This window comes from Drosophila serrata, unplaced genomic scaffold (genome assembly GCF_035046125.1).
Source record: "Drosophila serrata isolate PLE 108 unplaced genomic scaffold, ASM3504612v1 contig_362, whole genome shotgun sequence".
Lineage (NCBI taxonomy): Eukaryota > Metazoa > Arthropoda > Insecta > Diptera > Drosophilidae > Drosophila > Drosophila serrata.
The window spans coordinates 2,194,895-2,220,072 of NW_028257260.1; the positions used below are offsets into that span (position 1 = coordinate 2,194,895).

The 25,178-nt window shown below is 31.7% G+C and overlaps 2 protein-coding genes across 6 annotated transcripts; one reads left to right on the forward strand and one right to left on the reverse strand.

The window, feature by feature from the left end:
• Window positions 1–263: 263 nt before the first annotated feature.
• Window positions 264–11,190, forward strand: Gs2 (glutamine synthetase 2). Of its 2 annotated transcripts, none has more exons than XM_020942230.2 (5): window positions 264–496; window positions 2,785–2,957; window positions 9,086–9,426; window positions 9,903–10,094; window positions 10,174–11,190. In XM_020942230.2, exons 1-5 carry the CDS (start codon window positions 486–488, stop codon window positions 10,564–10,566), a joined length of 1,110 nt encoding a protein of 369 aa, XP_020797889.2. In that variant the 5' UTR covers window positions 264–485; the 3' UTR covers window positions 10,567–11,190. The 2 variants fall into 2 exon arrangements, with proteins under 2 accessions (XP_020797889.2, XP_020797887.2); XM_020942228.2 differs by lacking the exon at window positions 264–496 and adding an exon at window positions 2,459–2,620 and having other exon boundaries at window positions 2,773–2,957.
• A 1,391-nt stretch (window positions 11,191–12,581) lies between these two features.
• Window positions 12,582–22,622, reverse strand: Evi5 (ecotropic viral integration site 5). 4 transcript variants are annotated; one of them, XR_015273094.1, is made up of 9 exons: window positions 22,175–22,622; window positions 20,429–21,464; window positions 20,257–20,371; window positions 20,015–20,032; window positions 18,776–19,443; window positions 18,595–18,712; window positions 18,431–18,529; window positions 17,325–17,628; window positions 12,582–15,640 (listed from the first exon to the last, which is right to left on the reverse strand). XR_015273094.1 is itself a non-coding variant. In XM_086839151.1 (8 exons), exons 1-8 carry the CDS (start codon window positions 22,410–22,412, stop codon window positions 15,500–15,502), a joined length of 2,433 nt encoding a protein of 810 aa, XP_086695277.1. In that variant the 5' UTR covers window positions 22,413–22,622; the 3' UTR covers window positions 12,582–15,499. The 4 variants fall into 4 exon arrangements, 2 of the variants coding, with proteins under 2 accessions (XP_086695277.1, XP_086695278.1); XR_015273095.1 differs by lacking the exon at window positions 20,015–20,032; XM_086839151.1 differs by lacking the exon at window positions 17,325–17,628.
• Window positions 22,623–25,178: the final 2,556 nt, after the last annotated feature.

The window sequence follows — 25,178 nt, forward strand, 5'->3', positions numbered from 1 at the left end:
TCTGGCAGCTTCTAATTTTCCCCTATTTTTATTTAACAACTATTTATTTTTGTTTTGTTTGCCTGACGAGGCAAGCGCAACGCCAAGTAATAATAAAAAATTGGAGAATCTTGAAAAGGTAATTAGCACATGGTCGTGTTTGTTTTATGCGCCATAAAAATAATCAAAAAATCGAGTCACACATCCGAACATCTCCACCAGTTGTCCGAGTGCAAAGTGATCGGCTCCGGGAACCTATAAAAGCGGATCAATCGTCGATGGATTTGCGCAGTTGCCCCAAAGAAGTGCCCACTGTATCATCCACGCCCACTCCAAAAAAAAAAGACGAGCTGACCCCAAACTCCCCTCTAAGCCAAAGTGTATTTCAGTTCAAAAGTTCGCGTGTGTTTGTGCCAAGATTCATTCACTTTAGTTTCCAGATCAGAATCGGAATCAGATCTTAATACAAAAAAAAAAAAAAAGAAATAAAAAACAAGCACAATAAAATGCATTCAGCGTAAGTTGTTCATCATTACATCAGCCGATTTGCCCTTGTCCTTGTCAAAAAAAAATATATATACATATATATACATAAGGAACAAAAAATTACAAAATTTCATGATAATCATTTACACGCATTTACTCCGGACATCTAAAGTGAATTAAAAATAAACAAAACAATTTGGCAACTTAACCTGCAACTGTTATTTTCTACACTTAAAACAAGTTCATGGTGGATTCAAGGATTTATAGATTAAAATTCAAGAGATAAAGGATATATTTAAAATCAAGAAAGCTGTGAAATTATTTGTATTATATTTTTTTCTGTTTTATTTTGTTCTTTGAACAATGGTTTAATACAATTTAACATTTTTAATTCTGGAAGAAAGACAAAGAAAAGTTTAAGTTTTTAAATAAATATATACTGAGAATATAACAATTTCTATTCTACAAACAAATTGTCAGAATAACAGAATTAAAACATTCTATGATATAATATTAATATTAGAAGAAGAATATAAAAAGTTTGTAATTAAAAGAAGCAAAGTCTATTAAAAAAATATTATTTACTCCCTATTTTAATGTCAAATTTTATTTCTGTAATTCTTAAAATTAATAAAAATCTATAATAAAGGTTTTCAGTTAAATAAATAAATATATAATTCAAATTTCTTACTTGAAAAGATGATCACTAGCTATTTTTAAATTATTATAAATAATACTTGTCTTTAATAAGGAAGTTAGTAAGGAAGTAAATTACTTTTCAAGTGAATTAAAGACAATACTTGCATTTTCTTGACGTGTAACCGGAAGTGTCAGCCAGGAATCCAATTGGGAGAGAGCACTCTCCCTCTTGCCATCTCGTTCGCTCGTAAGCGACAAACTGCAAAGCGTCTAATCTGTCTGTGGGTGGCAGTTGGGGTGGGGAGGTGGGGCGTCGATCGTGCAGCAACTGCGCCGCAGCAGAGGCAGCGACGACGACGTCGGCAGCGGCTGCGGCGACAACAGCTGTTGCTTTTGTTTTCAATGGCGAGCTGCCTTCACTGCACTATGGGCCAAAAGCTACTTTATGCGTTCAAAATAATAATTTAGAAATTTTAGAAAAAGTGTCAGTTGTTCCCTACATAAGATTATCGTGATATAAAAAATTACCAAAGCGTTTTAAATCAAATTTTACAAAAAACAGCAAACGATATTTTTAAAATTAATATAAAATTCGTTTTTATAATTACATCTATAAAACCGTATATAAATTGGTTGTAAATAATCGTTAGCAAAAGAAGAGCTTGGTCAACGTTTTCATATATTTTAATCAAACAAACTTTCACAAGTCTTAAATATGCAATGACTTTCATAAAATGAAGCCTTTAAATTTTAATAAAATATTTACAAAAAATAGTTTAAAATATATATATATATATATAAATAAATGCAAAAAATATTTATATGCACGTTAGTTTAGGAATTATTTTAAAATAGTCCTTTTTAGTCTATGAAGGCAGTCTTCAAGTTTAAGTCCCAGAAATGTATGCTATACTTTTATTCAATATTATTTTGCTTCTTAACCAAATTTTTCTTTGATAATTTTAGAGCTTTCTGATCCTTTTCTTTCAAAACATTATATTTTACTTTATTGATTGAGATATATATATGATAAACTCATACATCACTTAAGCATTTTTGTCCAACAAAATTACCTTTCGACCCCATAGTGCAGCGACTGCTAGTACGCTGTAAGTGGAAGTGAATTGGTATTACTGTGCTCTATGTTAGTGTAGCCTAGTGTAGTGTGTGCAGTGCATAGTATATTATAGTATAGTGTAGTGTAGTATAGTATAGTATAGGATAGTGTATATAGTGCGACAAGAACAACAAGCAGCGTAATAATATTATTAGTGGCGGGCGGGCGAGCGCGTTGCTTTTGTTTTGTTTCGTTGTTTGTCATTATAAATTGAGTGGGAACAAGGGGCTCCAGCTTAGTCGTGTTCCAGTAACGCTTCCGCGCACACAAAAAAAAATAATAACAATAAATAAACCAAAGGCCAGTTAAGAATCCCGACTAGCGAAAGGACTCAGCCGCTATCCAAAATCCTCGACTAAATCCCAATTATAATCCACAGTTGCCAAGCAAATCATACAGGTGCGAATCCTCTTCAGAAAAATAAATTCCTAAAAAACAAGAGTGCCAAATTATTGAATATTGTTTATTTCTGATTCGCTTTCGACTTCGTTTTCGCTTGCCTTGTCTTTTTTTTGTTCTGTTGTTTGGTGGCCTTAATTTGCAAAGAGCAGTATGTCCGCTAGGATCCTGGAGGACTCGCCCAACGCGCGCATCAACAAGACGATCCTGGATCGTTATCTCTCGCTTCCGCTGCAGGAGAATATCGTCCAGGCCACCTATGTGTGGATCGATGGCACCGGCGAGGATCTGCGCTGCAAGGATCGCACCCTTGACTTCATCCCATCGAGCCCCAAGGGTGAGTGTGTTACTTAAGTCGAGAGATTGTGAATTTTAGTGGTTTTTAAGTGAGTTTTTTGAAGATATTTAGTTAGACAAATTTATTATTAGTTTTGAAATATTGACAGACATTAGATAAACCAATATTTGTTATTTCCTAATACAACAAGGAATAACTTAATATATATTATTAGTATTGGTCACATGAGGTTCGTGAATTTTTTAAATATTAAGGAGACATACTTTTAATCATGCAAAGCAATGCTTTTAATTTAAAATTTGAATTTAAATTGCTGCTTCTCTTTATAAACTAAAATCATACAAATTAATGTTCATAAACTAAATTTAATATTTCTGAGTTTGCTAAATAAATTATTACAGCGCTGGAAGCTATTAAATAAATTTATAAAGGCATATTTAGTAATTTTAAACTGTTAAAAAATACGTAAAATAAATATCTAAAAGCATATTAAAGTAATATTAACTTATTAAACAGAACGTAAAATAAATTTATAGAGGCATATTTAGTAATATAAAGTTATTGAACAGAATGCAAAATAAATTTTTAAAATTATATTTAATAATATTAACTCACACCTGTCGTCTAGCCTTAATTATCATCACTTAAATCAGCATTTAAAAATTTTTTCTAAGCAAAAATTTAATCCTAATTCCAATCCGATTAGCGCCTGCCTCAAGTACTTATAGTAGAAATACCTACATTAAGTAATTTTGTTCTTATCGGAGCATAGGTCGTGTCCGCACTTGATTTATGTGCGAACTATTTGATTTCTGCCAGTGTAATCTTATCAACCATAAGTTGGAGTGGGACAACTTAAAACTGTCTTCGTTTCAGACACTGGCTTGATTTATCGCAGTAATTCACTATTTTATTCTATAAATCCCCGATCTAAGTCTCTTTATAGCCAGTTAAGCTCTATAATGGTTGTTTAATAGATCTACAGTGAATTAAATTAAATGAAAATCAAATGAACTAGAAAAATTGAGACTTAAGGAAGTCAGAGTTAGTATACCCTTTTGAGAAGAATAAGATATAATATAAATTAATTTATAACTCATATTAAACCAAAACTAATTTAATTTTTAATTCACAAAATCACCTCTCTTTGGAAAACTAAATAAACTTTAGAATATCTAAAATATCTCCTTTGAATCTATGCAAACTTGCTACCAAAATTATAAAACCCAAACTAAGTATACATATTTTAGTAAATCTTTTGTAGAAGAAAATAATGAGGAACCAGAACATAAAGTAACCTATATTAAAATTAAATTAAATAAAATGAAGGCAGTTAATAAGCAAACCTAAAGCGAAACCAACTAAAGATTGCCATAAACTTTTATTTATTACAATTTCAAATAGACTTTTATTAAGTATTATTGCCCATAAAATCAATTCATACAGAGGTATAAATATTGAATAAAATCAGATAATAAATGTCTAGAAAAACTGTTGTCTCGACAGGTGATAATTTATTTAAATTAGTAAAACACCTTCAAAGATCATGAATATACACAAGTTTATAAACATGTTCCGAAACGATTCAGTTAGAAGCTTATTGGGTGAACTTCTAAGTTGGAGAAGTTGTATTTGTCCTTTAATTATAGTTTATAAGTTTTATGTAATTTATAAAAATAATAAAAATGATAGAATATAGTTTATGAAACCTTAAAATAGAATGACGAGTTCGGAAACAGATTTAAATGAAGTACTTAAAGAATAGAAAATAGCTGTTATTTATAGATACAAAATATAAATAATTTCGGTATAATAATTAATAGTTCAAATTTGATATTATTAAAATATAGTTTTAAATTGAAGAAAGTTTATAAATATAGTCTTAAATTATTCATAATTCTTATAGTAATATTATCAAAATTCGCATATTTTCTACATTATCTTCCGCCTTTCTATTTGTCACTATTAATTTGTCTTAATTTATATTTGACGGCAATTACCACGCAATATAAATAAATATATATCTGAACATATATAGACTAGCTATAGCTCTGACTATACTAAAGTGGATCTGTGCGATTTTATGAGCGTCTGAAAATCTAGCCCCATAAATGCCCAAAAAAAAAAAAATTTAAATGGTGGCAATGAACGGGCTTCGTCTGTTAAAGCTTATTGCCCGCTGCGGTTTTTTATTGATCCCTCATAGCACTGACGACGATGACCTTTGCCTTGGCACGATTCTGGCGGTGGTTCTCCATTCCATTCGATTCAATTTAACGTCTGGGAAGTGCTTTATGGTCTAAATTTTCACGACTCAACTCGCGTCTGATAATGCGATTTAATCTCCCGGGGGGGATATGGGACGCCTCATAAAAAAAAATGCCGTATGAACTTGAAAGAGTTTATTTTTTAGCAGGCGTGTGAGTGGGCTCCGGTGTTAATTGATTGGCTTTTAATGTGCAATTATAACCATGGACGAGTCAGCCGAAGAGGAAGTGATATGGGGGCATTATAAACTATTTTTAAACCATTTTTTTAGACTCTTTTGGGGCATTAATAAGTGACGAATTTAGGATAGGTTATAAAATGTATGAAGATATATTCCATGGAATATTGGGACTTAAAATCAGAGTCGAAAACGGATCACTTTATCTGACTCTTTGTAATCTAGATATCAGAGACTTTAAGATATAGGAAAAATCTTATAGATTACTCATAACAAAATTATTTTAAAATTTATTGTTAAGAAAACAAAACTTGAATACAAATAGAAACATTTAAATATAAAATAAGAATTTTTATATCAATAAAATTGATTCCCATACTTATAAAGATATACAATTTCAATTTCAATTCAATTAAAATTATAACAGTTCCACTAGAGTTGACCTAGTGGAGCCAGTGTTATAATTCATTTACAAACTATCAATGAAGAAAAAAGTTTCCTTTTCAATTCATTTCAAATCAAAACAGTTAAGATATTCTATTATTTGCAAACAAAAAACGTTCAATGAAGAAGGAAGTTTCAATTTTAATAAATATTGAAACTCTATTACAGTTGACCTACTGAACCCACTGTTAAAATTCAAGCAAAAACTATTGAAAGACAGGGACAAGATGATAGCAAAGATTGATCAGCCGATGAAAAAAACGCTATTAAAACACTGATCAGTCAACTTGACTAGACAGATTAATTATTCCACTTGCACTTGAAAAACGAAACACAAAAGCAGAGGCAATAGCAACAACAATAAAAAATGACTTAATGCGCACACAATTACTAATTAAGAATCATGCCTTCTTTATCCCACTCACACGCAGAGTGGGAATGCATCTGAAATGGGTTTGGGGGAGGAGAAAAAGCCACACGCGCCTCTCCAAGCTTTTTTTTTTACACACAGAGAGATATAAAAAGAGTGTAAGAGAGAGATAGAGATTAGGAGAGAGATAGAAAGAGAGTAAGAGAGAGAGATAGAAAGAGAGTAAAAGAGAGAGATAAAGGGAGAGTAACCCTTAGCTTCACCTTTTTTATTCAAAGGGAAATATTCTAATTGGCAATTTTCGAACGAAATGACAGTTAATCGCTGAAGCGTGCTTGACAATCGATTTTTTTGGTTTCAATTGCAGCTACTAACCCCACCCCATTCAACCGCAATCAAAAGTAATTGAAAACTTTGTAATACGGTTGCATTTTTGAGCACTTCAAGCCGTCAAGTGCTTGTCATTTCAAGGATGATGGGCAAGACAGAAAGAGATAGGTATATCGTTTGTGTGAATGCCTGAAAAAAGTACAGTTTGCAGGGTTTGCAAAAAGGGTCAAATCAGAAAGGGATGGAGGTAGAAAAGTACAGTTTGCAGGACTTTTAAATGGGTAAACCCGGAAAGAAAGGGAAACAGAAGTTGAAAATGGTTAAAAAGTCCAGTTTACAGGTCTGGGGAAAAGGATAATGGAGTTGAAAGTAAAGTACATTTTGCAAGCTTTCCGAAAATGCTGAATCCAGAAAGAGATAGAAATAGAGTTTATAAATATTCGAAAAGTACAATTAGCAAGTTACTAAAAGGAGAAAAAGATACATTCATTAAACTATTTACATTCTATGTGGTATTTAATAAGAGCTTAATAATGTCATTTGTTTATAAGCAAATACTTTATTAAAAAGAGTCAATTAGGAAGGTGTTGATATATCTATTTTGCTTTCAATCATAACAATTTGTTTTATATTTTACTTGAACTAATGTAATATTTACCATCAAATACTTTCACAAAACAAGTTATCTTTAATTATTATATTATATACATGCAGATAACTCAACATTTAGATAGCAAATTGAAAAAAATTACAAAACAAATATGATTGATTTATTAAAATACATTATTTTATCAATTAAATAAGAAAAATAACATTTTAAGTCTCAAAAGTCAATTGATTTTCATATACGCTCTCTATTACTTTAGTACTTTCCAATTAATTATTATTGTATTATCTTTTTAAGAGTGTAAATTACTTTCAAGATCAATGATCTCTCTGGAATTGTAATCTCTGTGATCGAGTGCTAATCTAATCAACGCCTGACATTGTTTTACCGCTTTTTTTAATCGGAAGCAAATAGCAACGCTTTTTTTTCCACAAAGGTGTTACCTGACGGTGAGGGGTAACAGGTGGGAGGAGGGGAAGGGGTACCTTTAATGGGTGGGTGGGTGTTGGAAAGGTGGAAAGGTGAGAGCAAGGCTAATAACAATAACTGTAGTGGCTGGCACAGTGACACACTGACATATGAAAACCTGTACCACAGAGAGAATCTACAGCTGTTTATCAATTGGAGTGTTCACACACACACTAGCTATGAGGAATGATAGAGATACCAGTTTTGTAAATGAAAACCCAGCCTCAAGGTCACCCGCCACTGTCTGTTACAACAACAGCAACAACAACACCCATCCCCCTCTTCATCCTCACGGTGAAAATTTGCATAAGTGAAATATTTTCATTAGCATTATTTACAGTGTCAGCAGGGGGGAATTAACTATTTATTAGAATAAACAACAAACGGCTGTCAGGTTTCTCTCATATCATAGTTTCAAAGTTCTCACTTTACCCAGTTTTTTTTTTTTTTTTTGTGTTTTTCTCTATGATGGATCATCATGACCATTTAAATACAAGGCGAGTTTCCGGTAGATGAAAAATTGGGGAGAAGTGTAAATAATATAACAAAGTACTTCTAATAATGGACAAAAAAGAGGGTGTTGGTGAGAGGTTTTTTGGAAGGAAATGTTATATGTGCACAGAATTTTTATTATCATTTAAAAAAAAAAACTTATAATATGCAGTTACAATGGTTACATAAAGACAAAAAGATTTATTGTAAGGGTATTTTTAATTACTAAGAAGTGCAAAGATTTGAATTTAATGATTTTAATTTATAATATATTTAAATTTACTTTAAAGGAAATATAATGTATAACATATATATAATATATAATTTGTTAATCAATATATTTTTATTTTTACATTTTAAATATTAATATAATTATATTTTAAAATAAATTAATAATAAATCAATAAATAAAAGTATTCATAATTGTTATTACAATTATAATTTGGTGATTAAATGAAACCTTTCTCTTTTAAGACTTGAACATCATCTTTAGAAGTCTATATGTTTCAGATCCTATTTATTTTAGTTTAGTTAGTTAATTAATAATAAATTAAGTGAATAAATTAATTTCTTATTGTTTCTACAAAATGATCTATTAATTCTCACTTTGTTATATTTCCTAGGCACACGAATACAATGTCTATATATAGCCTAGTCATAACTCGTTTAGTTTCCTATTATTCCAGTTCGAAAACAATTTCAATAATAATAAGTTGTAGTTTGAACACAATTTCAATAAAAAGTAGTAGTAGTAGTTATAACTATAGATTATATGCATTTTTCAATAATATGGTAACAAGCAAATACTGAATGTGAAAACCTGATGCATTTTTTAAGAGCAACATGCTAGTTTTTTAAACGGAAGTCCCCCTTAGAGACCACCATTGCCTTCAATTACACTTAACTCGAGGGTATTACAATTTACGTGGGTGACCTCTATATAAGTCGAACCCCTTTTTAAGCCCCCAACTAATAGGTCATGGTTTTTTTTTTTGCTTGCTTTATTGCAGAGCTTCCGGTTTGGAACTATGATGGCAGCTCGTGCTATCAGGCCGAGGGCTCCAACTCGGACACCTATCTGTATCCGGTGGCCATCTACAAGGATCCCTTCCGTCGCGGCAACAACATCCTGGTGATGTGCGACACCTACAAGTTCGATGGTACTCCCACGGATACCAATAAGCGCAAGACCTGCCTGGAGGTGGCCAACAAGTGTCTGGATGAAGAGCCCTGGTTTGGCATTGAGCAGGAGTACACTTTCCTTGATTTCGATGGTCATCCGCTGGGTTGGCCCAAGAATGGTTTCCCAGGACCCCAGGGACCCTACTATTGCGGTGTGGGTGCCAACAAGGTGAGTTTTAGCGATGGTTTTAAGGATATTTTTCGATTGATTTTCAAAGGATTTTCGATATGTTTTCGATATTTGCATTTGACAGAAAGAAATACTTTATTTATAGGGTTTTTGGGACATGGAGAGCTTAATAATAGCTCAGAGATTTGAAGAGGATATTCTAAATTTATATTTAATATATATTTATGTGCCTTTAAGGATCGTTGTTAGTTTGAGAAGAGATGCTGTTATTATATCGATAACTATCACTGTAGGGATATCTTTTCTAATATCTGTATATCAATAGAAAAGTATTTTATATGAAAAGCTTGAGAATACTTAAATATTACAAAAAAAAATTGGAATGAGATAGTGTAGCTTTATAATTAAACATTTGATTTCGATTATTTATCGAGCATTATTAGGATTACTGTCACTGTAAACGATATTCTGCTATATAAAAGCTTATTTTTGATATATTTTTGATCTTTTTTTAGGTTTATGCCCGCGACATTGTGGATGCCCATTACCGCGCCTGCCTGTATGCCGGCATCAAGGTTTCCGGCACCAATGCCGAGGTGATGCCCGCCCAGTGGGAGTTCCAGGTGGGACCCTGTGTGGGAATCTCCATTGGTGATGACCTCTGGATGGCCCGATTCCTGCTGCATCGTATTTCTGAGGAGTTTGGTGTAAGTTTTGAGATCTCTTGCTCCTTAAACTTGTGAAATTCAGTATTTAAATTATTTAAAAATGTATATTAACTTACAGATTGTCTCCACTCTGGACCCCAAGCCCATGCCTGGTGACTGGAACGGCGCTGGTGCCCACACCAATGTCTCCACGAAGGCGATGCGTGAGGATGGTGGCATTCGGGATATTGAGAAGGCTGTGGCCAAGCTATCCAAGTGCCATGAGCGTCACATTCGTGCCTATGATCCCAAGCAGGGTCAGGATAATGCCCGTCGTCTCACCGGCAAGCATGAGACGAGCTCCATCAATGACTTTAGTGCCGGAGTGGCCAATCGTGGATGCAGCATACGTATTCCACGTGGTGTCAATGATGATGGCAAGGGTTACTTTGAGGATCGTCGGCCCAGCTCTAATTGCGATCCTTACTCCGTGGTGGAGGCCATCTTGCGCACCATTTGCCTGGATGAATAAGCGGTAGGCATTTCCGCTTCCGCTGCGAAACATTTGTTATCGATTTATCGATTGTTGTTAAAACACACACACACCTTGGATCCATTTGACCCGTCGTCACTGATTACCCGAACATCGAAACCCGAACAACACCCGAAGTTATACGAAGCATTATGTAGGCTTAGAATTTAGACGTAATTAAAGCTCGCACTCAAGTTTACCTAATAACGTATTTTCCCCCCGAGAAAAGCCAGAAAAGTAGACACCAGAATGAATGAATGAAATATTTTAAGGCAGCCCCTCGTCTTGCTGATATTTTTTTTATATATTTGTGTTTTTTCAGCTGCTGTTATTTAGGTTTTAATGAGGTATTTTTTTTTTTGTTTTTTTTACTGATCCTCAGGGATCAGACATTATGTAAGAAGAGCAAGAACCCAAAAAGACATCCCCCCTACAAAACAAAGAAGACAAAGCTCTAGTATCAAATCACTCCTGTAAGACCCAGAAAACAAATCCCTACCCATGTATTTCTTAATGATATTAAATAATTAACTTTAATCCTAAACTATATATACATACTATATACTCTTTAGTTAAATAAATGCACTAAAAAATAAACAAAAAAAATATAAATACAAAAAAAAATGTTTTATTAATAACTTGGGATACTTTATGGAACTAATTAAACAGATTAAATTATAGGGAAAACTATTTTTCTTTAAAGATATAAGGTTTATATAACAAATAAAACAATTACACGGTACCCAATTTAAAAAAAGCATGGAAAAGTTTAATTTAATTTAATTTGATCAAATTTAAGTTTAAATTTAAAAAAACTTAAATTAAAAATATCGAAAGGCATTAGAATATGTTGACAAGGTTGAAGAGAAATGTTTACAACAGCTAGGAACATATTGCGCAACAGCCAAATAACAACAAATGTTGCTATCCAAATGTTGAGCAACACTATTTAGTACCCTAAAGGTAAAGGGCATAATAATATATAACTTTAACGTTTAAATTGCTTCTCTCATTACTTATTAAATATTTATTTATTTTTTTTATTTTAATTATTTCTTACGCCGCTAGCACGTCTGGGTTTGCTTTTGTATACTGTATAAATAATGCATATATATTTAATTAATCTGAAATGCAAGTGTTAGGGTTATCATATATATATATATATATATAATTAATTGAGTATGAATTAGTTTCTGGTTTGATCTCTCAATGAGCGACTATAAAAGATTAAATTGAACTAATATATAAAATTCATTGAGATAATTAGTAAGTAATATATTAGAAAAAAATGAAAAATGAATTAGTACAATTTCAAAGCTAAGTCCTATGTAAATGCTTTACACAAAGTATATATATATAATAAATATATAATATAATAATATATAATATAAATCTGAGTATAAGTCATTTTTCCCTTAATCTTTCATTTAATCTCAGTTTTCTGAAAAATTAATCTTTAATAAGCTTAATAATAATCGTAATTCATAAATAATAAAAACGAAGGCTGTGCAATTGTTTTATTTGCAACCAAGTATAATTTATTGTGTGTGCTTACTAATTAATTGGCTTTAAAGGATTGAGATTGGGTCAACAAATCATTATCGTTCGTGTCCCAAAAGTTCATTGTCATCCAGGTTCGCACGTTTAATTTATAAATCAAAAGAGATATTTTCACAGTATCAAGCATTTATCAAGCAGACAAGGGAAAATATACTGTAATTAGCTCACCAATCGAGGGTTCAATATTCCCAATGAATCACTTGCAGTGAGTTCAAATTGTTTGAACTGTAATTTGCACAGGTTTCCCCACACTTATTAGGTTGATCTATTAGCAACAAGTATAAATATAAATATTTGCCAGACAAGTCTAGACTTTATAGCCTAAAAAAGAATTGTTAATATAAATATTGAAACGTTTAACTTGCACTTTCATTTGCTCTAGAAATGCTCCAAAAATTTTTAATAAATAAGCTGAGATAGTCTCCTTATAAATCCAAATAAATACAAGTCTTTGATTTTTGCTTTTCATTTTTATTTATTTAATACTACAAATTGTTGTAACTTTGATTTCATTTTGTATGCATATCCGTTGAATTTTTGTATTGATTTTGTATATTAAGTTGAATTTTACCTTTCCAGCTCTTTCTTTGCGTTTTCAATATTTCAGTTTTATCGTTATATTGATATAGGTAGGTAGGTATATATGTATACATTTTGTTTCTCTTTGTGTGGCTGTGTAAATGTTATGTATTTAACACTATTTGTGGTTTTATTTTGCCAACTACATACATTTCATTTCATTTGTGATTCAGAATTTTGTTTACTTGGATTTACATATATATTTCTCTCGGGCGTCACTCAGTTTTACAATAATTAATGGTCAACAATCGGTGAAACGAAAAAATCACAATAAATAAGTGCAAATAAAAGGGAAGCTGCGATTGCGATTTTTTAAATTTATAAACCAAAGAAGTATTTTAACAATTCACAAGCATTTATCAAGCTGACAAGGGAAATTACATCGAAATAAGATCTCTTAACATTATTTTCGATTTTATTATTTAAGAGAGCTTCAATTTTGTTGAACAGAAATTCGCACAGTTTTTCCTCTACATAAATATCCTTTACAAACATTTATCGCAAAATACATAAATGGGGGAGGGGGCTTAGACTCATATTAACTAGTTTAATAATATATCGTTTAATTTGTGCTTTCGCTTGCCATAACATAAGTAATACGCAATTAATTCTAGAGTCGCCAATAATATCGCATTGCTCTATCCCGGTCTCCTCTGCGGCTGATGGGGAAATTTATTGACTTTGGGGAATGTTTTTTTTTTATATATTTAAATATGTTAAAATATAATAGTCTGTCAACTGCAGAGCTGATCGTTAATAATACTGCCCCACCAGCCTTCTTTTAAGGACAGTTAATGGTTGTTTGCCGCAGAAATATACATATAACATATATTTTACATTTGCATAAATCGTTAATTAATGTTAATGCATTAGTCGCGATTGAACATAAAATTCGAATTGTTCTGCGATACACAAATACTTAAAGTTAACATAGCAAAAAGTTTTTGTAACATCATTCTTCAGCATTATTTTCTTACACGCTACGAAATAAACACATTATATCGATTTGTTGTCTGTTTGGAATTACACAAATTAAGTTAATTTATAAATCTAAACACTGAGGACGTCATGCGTTGGAAGATTAACAAATGATAATAAAATCTTGATATAAAATATAAAAAAAAAATAATATTTATATATTGCACATGAAGAACAACAGTTTAAACTGAATGAATAAATTTTTTTAATCGTAAATCGTTAATCGTTTATCATTAATCGCATCTCGTTCGATTGCTTGATATCGATTTTCGTGCAAGCTGCCCGAATATGAGTAAAAAGGAACCATATACATATTTATAAATCATATTTATGTTGTTTTTTGTTTTTGCTTCCAAGTTGAATATCGTGAGTAGTGCATGAATATCGTAGATCGCTATCTTAATATCGTTCTTAAATGGAGTTCCGTGATTCTTTCACATATCGTTTTTAACTATTTTAAATAGTTGTATTATTATTTTCTTTTTGTTTTGTTTCCTCAGTTTCTGATGCTGCATATTTATTTTGCATTTGGCAACGCTTTTGTTACTTTGTTACTTTCGCACTTGGTTTTTTTTTTTTAATTTTTGTTATTATAAATCGTGTTTGTGTTTTAAGATTGGTTTAGCTTATTGGCTTTTAAGAGTTACAAAATTCATTCAAGTGTTATTAAATATATATTCAACCTACTGGGAGGAAATTAAAATCAAAAACGTAAGAAGGTGTACATATTATTCTTGTTAAAAATCTGATATTGATTGATTTTAAAAACGTTTTCTTTAACATTTTCTTTTTTTTTTTGATGCGCTTAAAACTTACACTTAAAGTGACTCGTGGGTTGGGAATGGGTTTCGGGATGGGGTTTTTCTCTTTTGGGTTTATATAAAATTCATTGCATTGCCTATGTGCTACAATCTAAGGTGATCGCCAAAATACTCTTCTAAGTCGCCTAATCGCATCATGGAAACAGTTGCCTCTTCTTATCGATAAATGTACAAAATAAGTGAAATATTTGAGTCGAAAATGTATTTTAAACCGTTGAGATTTGCGAAATTTGAGGGTTTTTTATGAAAATTCGAATTGAAAGCTTAAAGAAAGTGGTTGAAATACTGTAAATATCATTGATTATTTATACATTTTAAATCATTTTAATATATCTTCTCAAAAATTTGCTTAATCGGTTAAAACTAACCTTAGGACTAAGCGAATAAAGGGTTCTTTAAAACACAAAAACTGGAAGACTATATTCCTTATAACATAGCTGATCATAAAATGGATATGATAAAAAAAACATATATTGACAAGAGAATACGGAAGTATCTGCTTATTGGTATTAATATTTAATTCACGTCTCTAAAAGCAATCAGTAAAAATTGTTAAACATTAATCGAAGAACTTCAACTTCCTCAAAACTAGCAACAAATTTCGCAAATCGGTTTAAATATTTTTTCAATGCAAACAAAAATATAATAATATATATATTCAAATATATATATTACCACTTTCACTGCTTTTTCAACTCATTTCTTAGCCACAATATCGTTTTGATTAGGTTTTAAAATAAATAAATATGAGTGTTTTTTGATGTTGTAAAACTTAACAGAAATAAAATTATTGCAAAAAAAAATATTTATATATATTAAAAATTAAATACGGGAATTAAACAGATTATAAGACATAAATAATATTGTAATGGGTTTGCAACTACTACTTCCTCTCCATTTCCATCTTAAACATTTACTTCCTGTTTCCGATGTCGCTGTCGCTGATCCGTAATCACATATATATATCCCTCGATGTATATATAGATAGAGTTAGGTTATGTGGACAGCTCCGTGCTGCCACGCCTCACCATATTCAGATCGTTGAAATCGATCTCCGTGGACTCGATCGATTGTATCGATGACGAACTGCGCAATTTGGTGCCGGGAAATTTGCCACGACTCTTCAGTGCCGTCAGCTATATATATTTAAATTGAAAAAAATGCATTATTAGTAAAGATATTTGGAAAAAAATTAGATAATATATAATATAAGATAATACTATAGATATATTTATATATATAATTAGATATATCTAAGAACGATTTCAACAACAAATGTACAAGGCCAAAATGTAGAAACTTTATTAATTATTAGTCATGCAAGGATTTTAAAGAAAACTCTAAATTTAATCAAAAATTTTTGCTTAATTTTGGCGATTTTAAATTACTTTTAAAAAATTTTTAAGCTCTATTTTAAAGCTAATATATAGTATATAAAATATTATTAAAGAGTTATGATAGTTTTTCAAGCTTTTGAGATTTTTTTTTTTAAACAGAAAGCAAAAAAACTGTATAAACAACTTATTTCAATTCTCTTTTGACTATAATATATTTCGATTTTTATTTATGTAAACTAAATCAAACTTAAAAACAATAAACCATTCTTAATTTTATTTTGTTTACAAAATTGTGTGAACTACCTTCAAATTTAAACTTGATTTCCCCGCTAATTATCTTTCATGATTATGAAACAAATTATTTCAACCTTGTTGTTATATATAAATTTAAAGAATACACAACTTCATTCACATTAAAATCTAAAACGTGCCTTAAATATCTTATAGATTAAGTGATTAATTGCTTTGAATATGTCAGCTAAGGCTAAGGCCAAGGCATGCAAGCGTGCAGAAGAATAATAATAATATTAATACAAAAAACAAAAACACTCCCTCTTAATATTCGCATAGCTACTGTTTAGCATATACTATATAGTATTAAATTTTATAGCAAGGCTGAAAAACAAACTCGTGTCAAAACACAGCATCAATTGCCGTCAGCAGATCATGTCAATTTTTGATGTCTTGACAATGACCAATGTTCATAATACAAACAACACCGAAAGTCGATTAAATTCAGGTTAGAACTATTTAAGCTGGATGCAATAGGTTATAATTCTACAGGGAATCTTAAAAAAAAACTATTCTTTACTTACTTTATTTCTTTTAAAAAATAAATTAACAAAATAAAGCATTTCATTTCTATATATTTTTCATTCAAACTAAGAGTTGTTGTATATTTTTATAATATGTATTATAATCTATCCTTCTTTTCCTTTTTTCCCTTTTACTTTTGACTCTTCAAAAAAATAAAAAAGGGGAAAAAATACCTTTAATATTAATAGAGGCTCAAATCTATCATTAGTTTTTTTTACCTTAGTTTGAAAAACTTTTACTGATAAGTTTCAGATAGATTACAACTTAACTCTAACAGAGGTTCGAATATTAGCTGAAAGCTCTTTTTATGTTTATCTACACTAATCAGCAAATTTCGAATTAAATACATTTAGAAAGAATATATTCTGAATATAACGATTTTTGATTTAAATTCTGAAAAGCTATAAGTAATAAAATAAATATTAAAAATAAGTAAATATTCGTTGTATATTTCTAAACTCTTTTCTTTTTAACATAACCTTTTTAAGTTAAAGCTAAAATTCATGCGAATTCATGCTATTTAGAAATGGAAATGGGATTTAAAGAAGACTCTATAGACCATGCAAACTATAGGCAGTATTGTTTGGACAGGAAAAAAAATCTACAAATACGCTTTAATTAAGAATACTGAAAATGTTTTTTGAAGTTTTTATAATCTTATAGAGACCTGAATGTAGTTTGAAGCTTTGGCCTGCTGCTTGAGGTTGAGGTTTAAATATGTTTATTCGGGAATTGAGATTAGAGGAAAGGTTTTACTTTTTCTGGGTGTTTGTAATTCGGTAATTTCTTTGTATTTTGATTTTGAATTTGTAATATTTTTGTTTCATAAATTAATGCTTGTTTTTGTTTAGATTTCATTGAATAGTTTTTCATTTGTTTTTTTAATTTTGTTTGTTTTGGGTTGTGTTAAGATTAGTTTAGCTTATCCATTTCCACGGCTCAGTGTCGGGGCTGGTTATTGGCGTGGGATACTATATATATTTATCGCAAAACCAAAAAAACAACGCATATTGTTTGGTTTTTTATTTTCGTGTGAGAAAGAAAATGCAATGAGAAATACATACAAGATTATTATCTTGGCTTTACAATGTGATTAAAAAGAAACATTTAACCAAACGAAAAATATTTTGAAAACATTAAAGAAAATCACAAAAAAGCTTTAGCAAAATGAAAATATTTTGGAATTATGCCACAACAGATAGCGTAAGAGATTTAAAAATGTGTGATTTGCTTTGTCAAAACCTGGCTTACTTTTGGAGCCTAATATTTTATGTATTATTCATTTGTATAAATTAACTTAAAAACATTACAAAGAACTTTAAGAACTTTGTTTCTTTGACCTTATAATATATAAGATGAATAACGCTCTTATATTTTAAGTACCATATAATTTTAGTTATCGTAAAGATTATAAGGTCATTTTATCTATCAAATATGACTTTTTAGAAAGTTTTTCTGTCTTCTTTATATTTTAATGTAAGCAAGCGCCAGTATTTATTAATTAAAAGTAATTATAAGCCTGCATGTAACATTTTTAAGTAGCAGTATTTTGAAATAATGAATACCAGTTTCGAATTCTCGGAATTTAAGTGATTTTAGTGTGAAATGTGATCAGTGCAAGGGGATTATTTTTGAAGAAATGCTAGTTCTGCTGCTGGCATTGGATTAAATATAAAACTTAAAACTTTAAACCTAAAATATAACCGAAACCGAAAAGCAAAGGCTTGATTTGTGATTTTATATGACAGAAATAAATATTCTGGCTGTCCTTACCTCCGCCTTCATGTCGGCCAGCCTGTCCTGCAGGTCGCGCACCTTATCCGAGTCATCAAGATTGGCACGCAGTTCCCCCTCGGCAAGCATTTCCGAGTTCTAAAAATAAAATAAATAAATAAATTAAGGTAACTATATAATAGGTATAAATATACAATTCGAACCTTGGTCTCCAGACGTGAAATTTCCTGTTTCAGTTCGGCCACCGTTTGGCTTTGCTCGGTGAATTTAATTTTCACATTCATTAGCTCATCCTTCATGCGAGATTCCAGATCCGAGTATCTATAAATACAATAAAAAGCTATAATAAATATGTTTCTAAATAAAAATTAATATAAATCACACCTGTGTTGCTGTTCGCGTGCCTTATTGGCCATATCCTTCTCCCTGGTAACGGCCATTTCGAGCTCTTCCTTGAGCTTCTTGTGCTCCTCATCCTGTCGCCTCAGCTGATTGGTGGACACCTGAACCTGCGTCTCCAGCTCCATAACTTTAAGGCGCAGCTCCTTGAGCTCGGTGAGTGTCTCCATCTCTCGAATGCGTGTCGTCATCAGCTCCTCCTCGAGCTTCTGTGTATGCTCACTGCTCTTGGAGCTATCAAAGAAGTTCGTTAGCAGTTTTTTGGGTGTGGAATCCACCGCATTGGTGGTGCGTTCGGTTTCGCTGCGCTGATTCTCGGCCAACTGACGCTGCCATTGGGTGCTCAGCTCCTGGACCCGCTGCTTGAGATCCTTCAGTGAGAGCGATGCTTCCGCCTCACGCAATTTACTGGCAATCAGTTCGTCCTGCAAATGGGCCACCGAATTATCGGGCGTCGTCTCCCGCAGCGTTTTCTTGTCCTCCTCCAGCTCCTCCACCTTGGCCTTGAGGTTACGTATCTGATCCTCGCTCTCGGCGAGTCCTTGGCGCACCTTGACGAGCTCTTCCAGCAGACAGGAGACCATCTCATCGCGCTGCTTGAGAGCCTCTTCCTTCATGCAGAGCTCATCAATGGATGACTGACGAGAGTTGTTCTATATTTTTGGAAAAATTATATAAGAAATTAGTTTTCCATTCGGACAAAGATAAATATTTTTTAATTGATTATTTGGGCAAGCAGAGTATGTTTTTGTGTGGCTAGTAGCTAAAATACAAATGATTACAAAAGCTTATTATTATAAAGATGCATTTGTAAATTAAAGAAAACGTTTTAAATAGCTTAAAAGTAATTGTTAAAATAAATATTTGTATATTATTTGTAGTAAAAGTTAAGTAGGTTAATGGGTAAATATATATTAAAAAATAAAAGTAGTGTTAATGATTTAATGTTTAAAAACTTATGGGTATAAATACATTTTTACTATTATTAATTAAGTAAAAATACTATTTTCGATGGTTGAAATATCAAAAACATGTAAATATGAATAATGTATTAATACTTAAAATATATTTAATATATGAATCGATATATTTTATTGTTGTATTTTTATTTTTTTGAATAGATAAATTAATATATTTTAAAACAAGACAATAAAAACGTGCAAAAACTGTACATTTAATTACAAAATAAAGACTACAAACCATAGTCACAAGAATTGTACTTACGCTGTCGATGGACACATTCTGTTTTTATAAGCATTTATTTTTTTGTTTGCATTTTATTTTATATTTATTTTTTTGTATGTATTAAAGCGATATGTATGGATGTGTTTTGTGTGTAATTTGAAGCACCACAACCATAGAAATCAAATAAAATAGAAAAGAATATATGTAGAAGATTAGCAACAGATTCAATTTTAGTTACAGGACAAGGACAAGGGCATGGGATTACTAATTAAAATACTCACATTCTCCTGTAGTCGTAGGCTAAGACCACGAACCTCCTCGTTGGCATTCTCTAGATGATGGGATACCTCCAGGTAGGAGCGCCGCAGCTGCATCAGTTCCGTCTGAATGGCAAAGCTGGGAAAATCAGAAGATTTAGAAATTATTTAATTTCTTTAAAGTGTTAATTATTACCTAGTTTCCTCCTCCTCGGCCCTGGAAACCTGTCCACGCACCAAACGATCCGCCAATTCTGCACTCTCGGCCTCCAGTAGCTCATTTCGCTGCTTCAGCAGGCAATTCTCCCGTCTCAGACGCCTGAGTTCCGCCATTTCCTCCTGCTCCTTCTTTTTGAGATCCTGATACTCCTTCTCCATCTTCTTCATTCGCTTGCTATTCAACTTGATGGAATAGGCCAAGTTGAAGAAACCCTCTACGTCCGCTTCAACTCGACCTGGTAGCTCCTTTTGGAAGAACTTTAGCATGGCCTCCATGTCCAAGCAGAGCAGCGTCTCCTTTCCGGTTAGAAGCAAGGCCAATGCCACTTTGAAAATAAATTCCATGCCTTCGCTAAGGAATACATCCATAATGCGGCAACTGAGATTCACATTCAATGTTGTGGTATACAGGGTGAGGAACCAGCTGGAGGCATACATGGTCGTCTGGAAGCCCTGCTGCTGGAAGTGTATATGCATATCGGGTATCTGCTCCTGCACCAAACTCTCCAACTGATACATGCACAATCCCAGCTCCGACATCGATGGCTTGAACATGTGACGCATCCGATGCTGTTGCATTATCTGAACCAGCACGGCAAAGGCCTCCTCCTCGGGCATTTGCATGAGGAGCAAGCCAACGATAAAGCCAGATCCTTGACAATAGCCAACCTCACGATCGTGCAGCGAATATGCCTTGATCACATTGAACAGGGCCTCCTGCCCGGGTCCATCCTTCTCCTTAAAGAAATCCACCTCGGGATAGGTGCGTGCAATATCCCGTCGGATCACCTTCTCACAAGCACTGGTCGCCTTAATATATTCAGCATACTGCTTCTTGTCAGCTTCGGCTGCTCCACTTAATTGTTGCCAAACAATTGCCCGGAAATGATGCGGAATACCACGACGAACTAGTTCACTCACACAGGGATTCTTGCGCTTGAGGGCGCCATCCCAGTCATACAAAATGGTGGCCCACGTCGTCCATACATCCTCCTCGGCCACCGAGTTGCCGCCTTTAAAATAAAATTAAAGAAAAATAAGTAAATATTTGGAATACTTGGAATATTTTAAGTAGTAAATAATTCAAAAAAGAAGAAATAGGGATGGCAACAAATATCGGTATAACTATATTGTATCGGTATTTATCGCTAAAGTCGATATACAAATCAATACTTTCATGATTCAAGAAATAAATATAATTTATATCTAAGAAAACAATTATCGAAAAAGAGTTACAATTACATAAAATATTAATCTTTTTTAAGGTTAAATGAGTTCTTTTTCGATTTCTTTAAGTTAAAAGTGATGATTTTCAATATTTTAAAGTTCTTTTAATCAAGGTTTTCAATATTTTCGATTTGATATTCAGCAGGATATCTTAGAAAATATATTTTATAGGTTTTTTACTTTTTATATATAATCCTAAAATGGCTAAATCGATTCGCCTGAAGATTCTGGTTCAGAACTGCCTCATTCCGCCTGTTTGAGTGTATTTTTAGTGAATTTAGAAAGTATTTCGAAAGTAATTTGAATGTATTTTGAGAGTATTTCCGTAAGGCGTTAAGTACCTTATTTTTATAAGACCTACGCTGAGGAATTTAAATATTTTGTATGAATTTAATGAACAAAAAGAAGTTAAAAGATAACATAGCTATATCAATATTGTATAGATCCCAAATTCTTATTTAAATTTATAATTTAATGACTTTTGATAGTAACTTACTCGATGTGAGACTTATCTGACTCGTATCCGAGTTCTTGCGACTGTGCGTTGAGTGCAGAGAGTTAAGGGATTTGGCATCGCTCTCGATGAGCTTATTGGCCGCCTCCAACTTGGCCAGCAGATCCATCTCGGAAGTGGGAAGATTCTCTTCACCTGGAGGTACCGGATCGCCGCCCTTAACATCCATTTTTGCTTGGCTCTCGGCTGATGAGGCAGTGGTCGTTGTGGTCAGGGTCATTTTCTGCTGACAAAGAACTAGTCTCAGTCTATTACACCCAACCCGTGTCCCAAAACGAATCCCTTAGTCTTGCCTCCTAGATTTTCTAGGTCAAAGAGGTTATCCAGCAAAGTATTCTTTCGTTTTTATTTACTTGAATGTAAATGTATCCTTTTGTTGCGTTCCTAAGACCGCCGCATATTGTTCCACATAATGCGCAGGTTCACAGAACTGAAATAAATAAAATAAGTTACAATATTTAGTAATTAGATTCATATATATTAATGTGGAACAAGAAGTAATCTTTAAAAATGTAATTACCACCGAAAGAGTGGAAGTTGTTACCGGATCTTGAGACAGCACCGGACAAATGAACCTTTTGCTCGAGATATGAACATGTGCCAGATACTCGTTCTACAAAATACAAAAATTATAAAACAAATAGTAGCGAGTGCAAAGCGAGTATATATATATTTTCAGTCTGTTTGCCAGCTTCTCTGTCCCTCTCTACTGTTATTGTTTTGTTTATAATTCGTGCGCCCTACAAAACTTGCGCTGAACTGAAACTGAAACTGAACAATAGCAAAAGCTGTCAGGGCTTTCTGTTGTCAATTTTTGCCTTGCTGGGTTTTTTCAACTCTGCCACCGGTAACTAAATTTACTTTCTTTTTGACAATCAATTCCCATCAAGTAATTTAATTTTTAGCATAGAGATGATGAGGATTTTCATAATTAATTTGGAGTTTATTTATGTTTATTTTAACCAGATTAAAAAGGGATGCAGAAGAATGTAGCTATATATATCGAATGTAAAAGTTCGATAAGGTGTATCGAAAATATCGAAAACTGATATTTTACATTAAAAAAGTATCGATAATATCAGAAAATAATATGTATAATATATTAATAACTTTTTGCTTATTATTATGATTCAATACATAAAGATGAAAGTTTATTTAAGGCTTATATATCGCAAAGTTTGAAGAACGATAAATATATATCCACTTAAGCGATTATTATCGATATTTTCTATCATCTCTTAAGCTACTCCAGAAATGTTTTAAAAATTTTAAAGTTAACTAAAATAAATCTGTTATATTATTAATTTGTTTATTTAGAATAGCAACATTTATAGATCATTTTATATACCAACTTCAAAGTAAAATATCGATATATTCGATCATCTCTAAACATTAAAAACAATTGTTTTTCAAACTAAAATTAATTTCTGACAAGGAAGTATTTTTTTTCTAGAGAATGTGTGACCTTCGTAGCTCCCCCAATGGCCTGAAAACAAAAGAGTTATCAATATAGAGAGAGCAAAAGATAGCAGAAGAAGGAAGAAAAACAATAATAGGCGCAGTATTAAATTGGCAATAATTAAACGATTCTGTTTCTTTTGTCACTCTCTCTCTCTTTTATTGATAACTTCTTCACACAAATCAATCAGTTCAGTGATAAAAGAACTCTTTATCTGTAAAGTTTTTTTCTTGGTGCAGTGAGTATAAAACAAGGAATTCTTTTGATTTTCTAATTATCTCAATTTTTTGTAAGAGTTATTTTCATGAATTAATATAAATAGATATAATAATTTATTATTTTTCTTCCACGTATTCTAAGAATTACACTTTATCAATTTGTATTGCATCAAGCAAGAATCGTTTTCTAACTTTATCTAAACAAAATATTTCAGGTTCTAGGGATTTATTGATAAGCAAATATGTCATCCATATAAATATGATGTATTATTTTTAAACGCAAGAAAATATTTCAAAGAATTATGAAATAAATTATAATTTGAAGGGAAATGTAAAGACATTTTTATGGAATATTGTTTTCTGTCATATTATAAACTATTATTTAGATCTATCAATCTTCCCTGTCTAAGATATATAGATAAATATATATCGATTACTGTAGGACTGCATTTATCTTTCTGCATTCGAAATATTGCTCTTGCAACTGCTGTTTCATTTCCAAACAATTGAGATTAAAAACCAAAAGTAAATTGAAATAATAATGAATGTAGGTCAAGAAACGATAAACCAAAGCAACTAGAATCAAGAATCACTATGGGGAAGTGCATTGCATATGTATATTCCATTGGTTTGAGTTTAACCCCTTTTGTCAGACCTTAAAATAATAAATAAACACTGAATATTTTTCAAGACAAATTACATTATAATTGCAAAGGCAAAGTGGGGAGTGTAATTCCATGGGTCTTGCCTATATGTCTTCTTCAATTAATTTTTGTTTTTGGTCTGATTCATGTACATTTATACGTAGGTGCGAACACGAAAAACCTTCCATGAATCACACATAGAAAGGAATTAAGCCCATTAAAAATTCCATTTTGACGTGTATTTTTTTTACAAGGCGTAGCTTTCAATTTAAATTACAGTAAAACCAATAAAGACAGATATAAAGTACGTCAATAGGGTTCAAAATTAATGCGTAGTTAGGTGTGTTTTATTTTTAATAATATTAAATTATATTACGATGAAGTTTTAATGATTTTATATATAAATCATAAATTTGCATGCTAAAAAATTACTAGAAATAAAAATAGCTCCAGTAAAACAGATCTAGACTGCTTATTTTGCTTTAAATTCACAAATCTATATTGGAAAAAAATCTGTAACTCTTTATTTTCCGTTTTCCAGTGTTTCCCAGTGTAATAATTATTATTTTTTTATATTGTTATTATTTTTTACAATTTATATTTTCTGATACCTCTTGAACAATAAACTTCGCTGTCTTTTGTATGTGTCCAAGAATGACCAACAC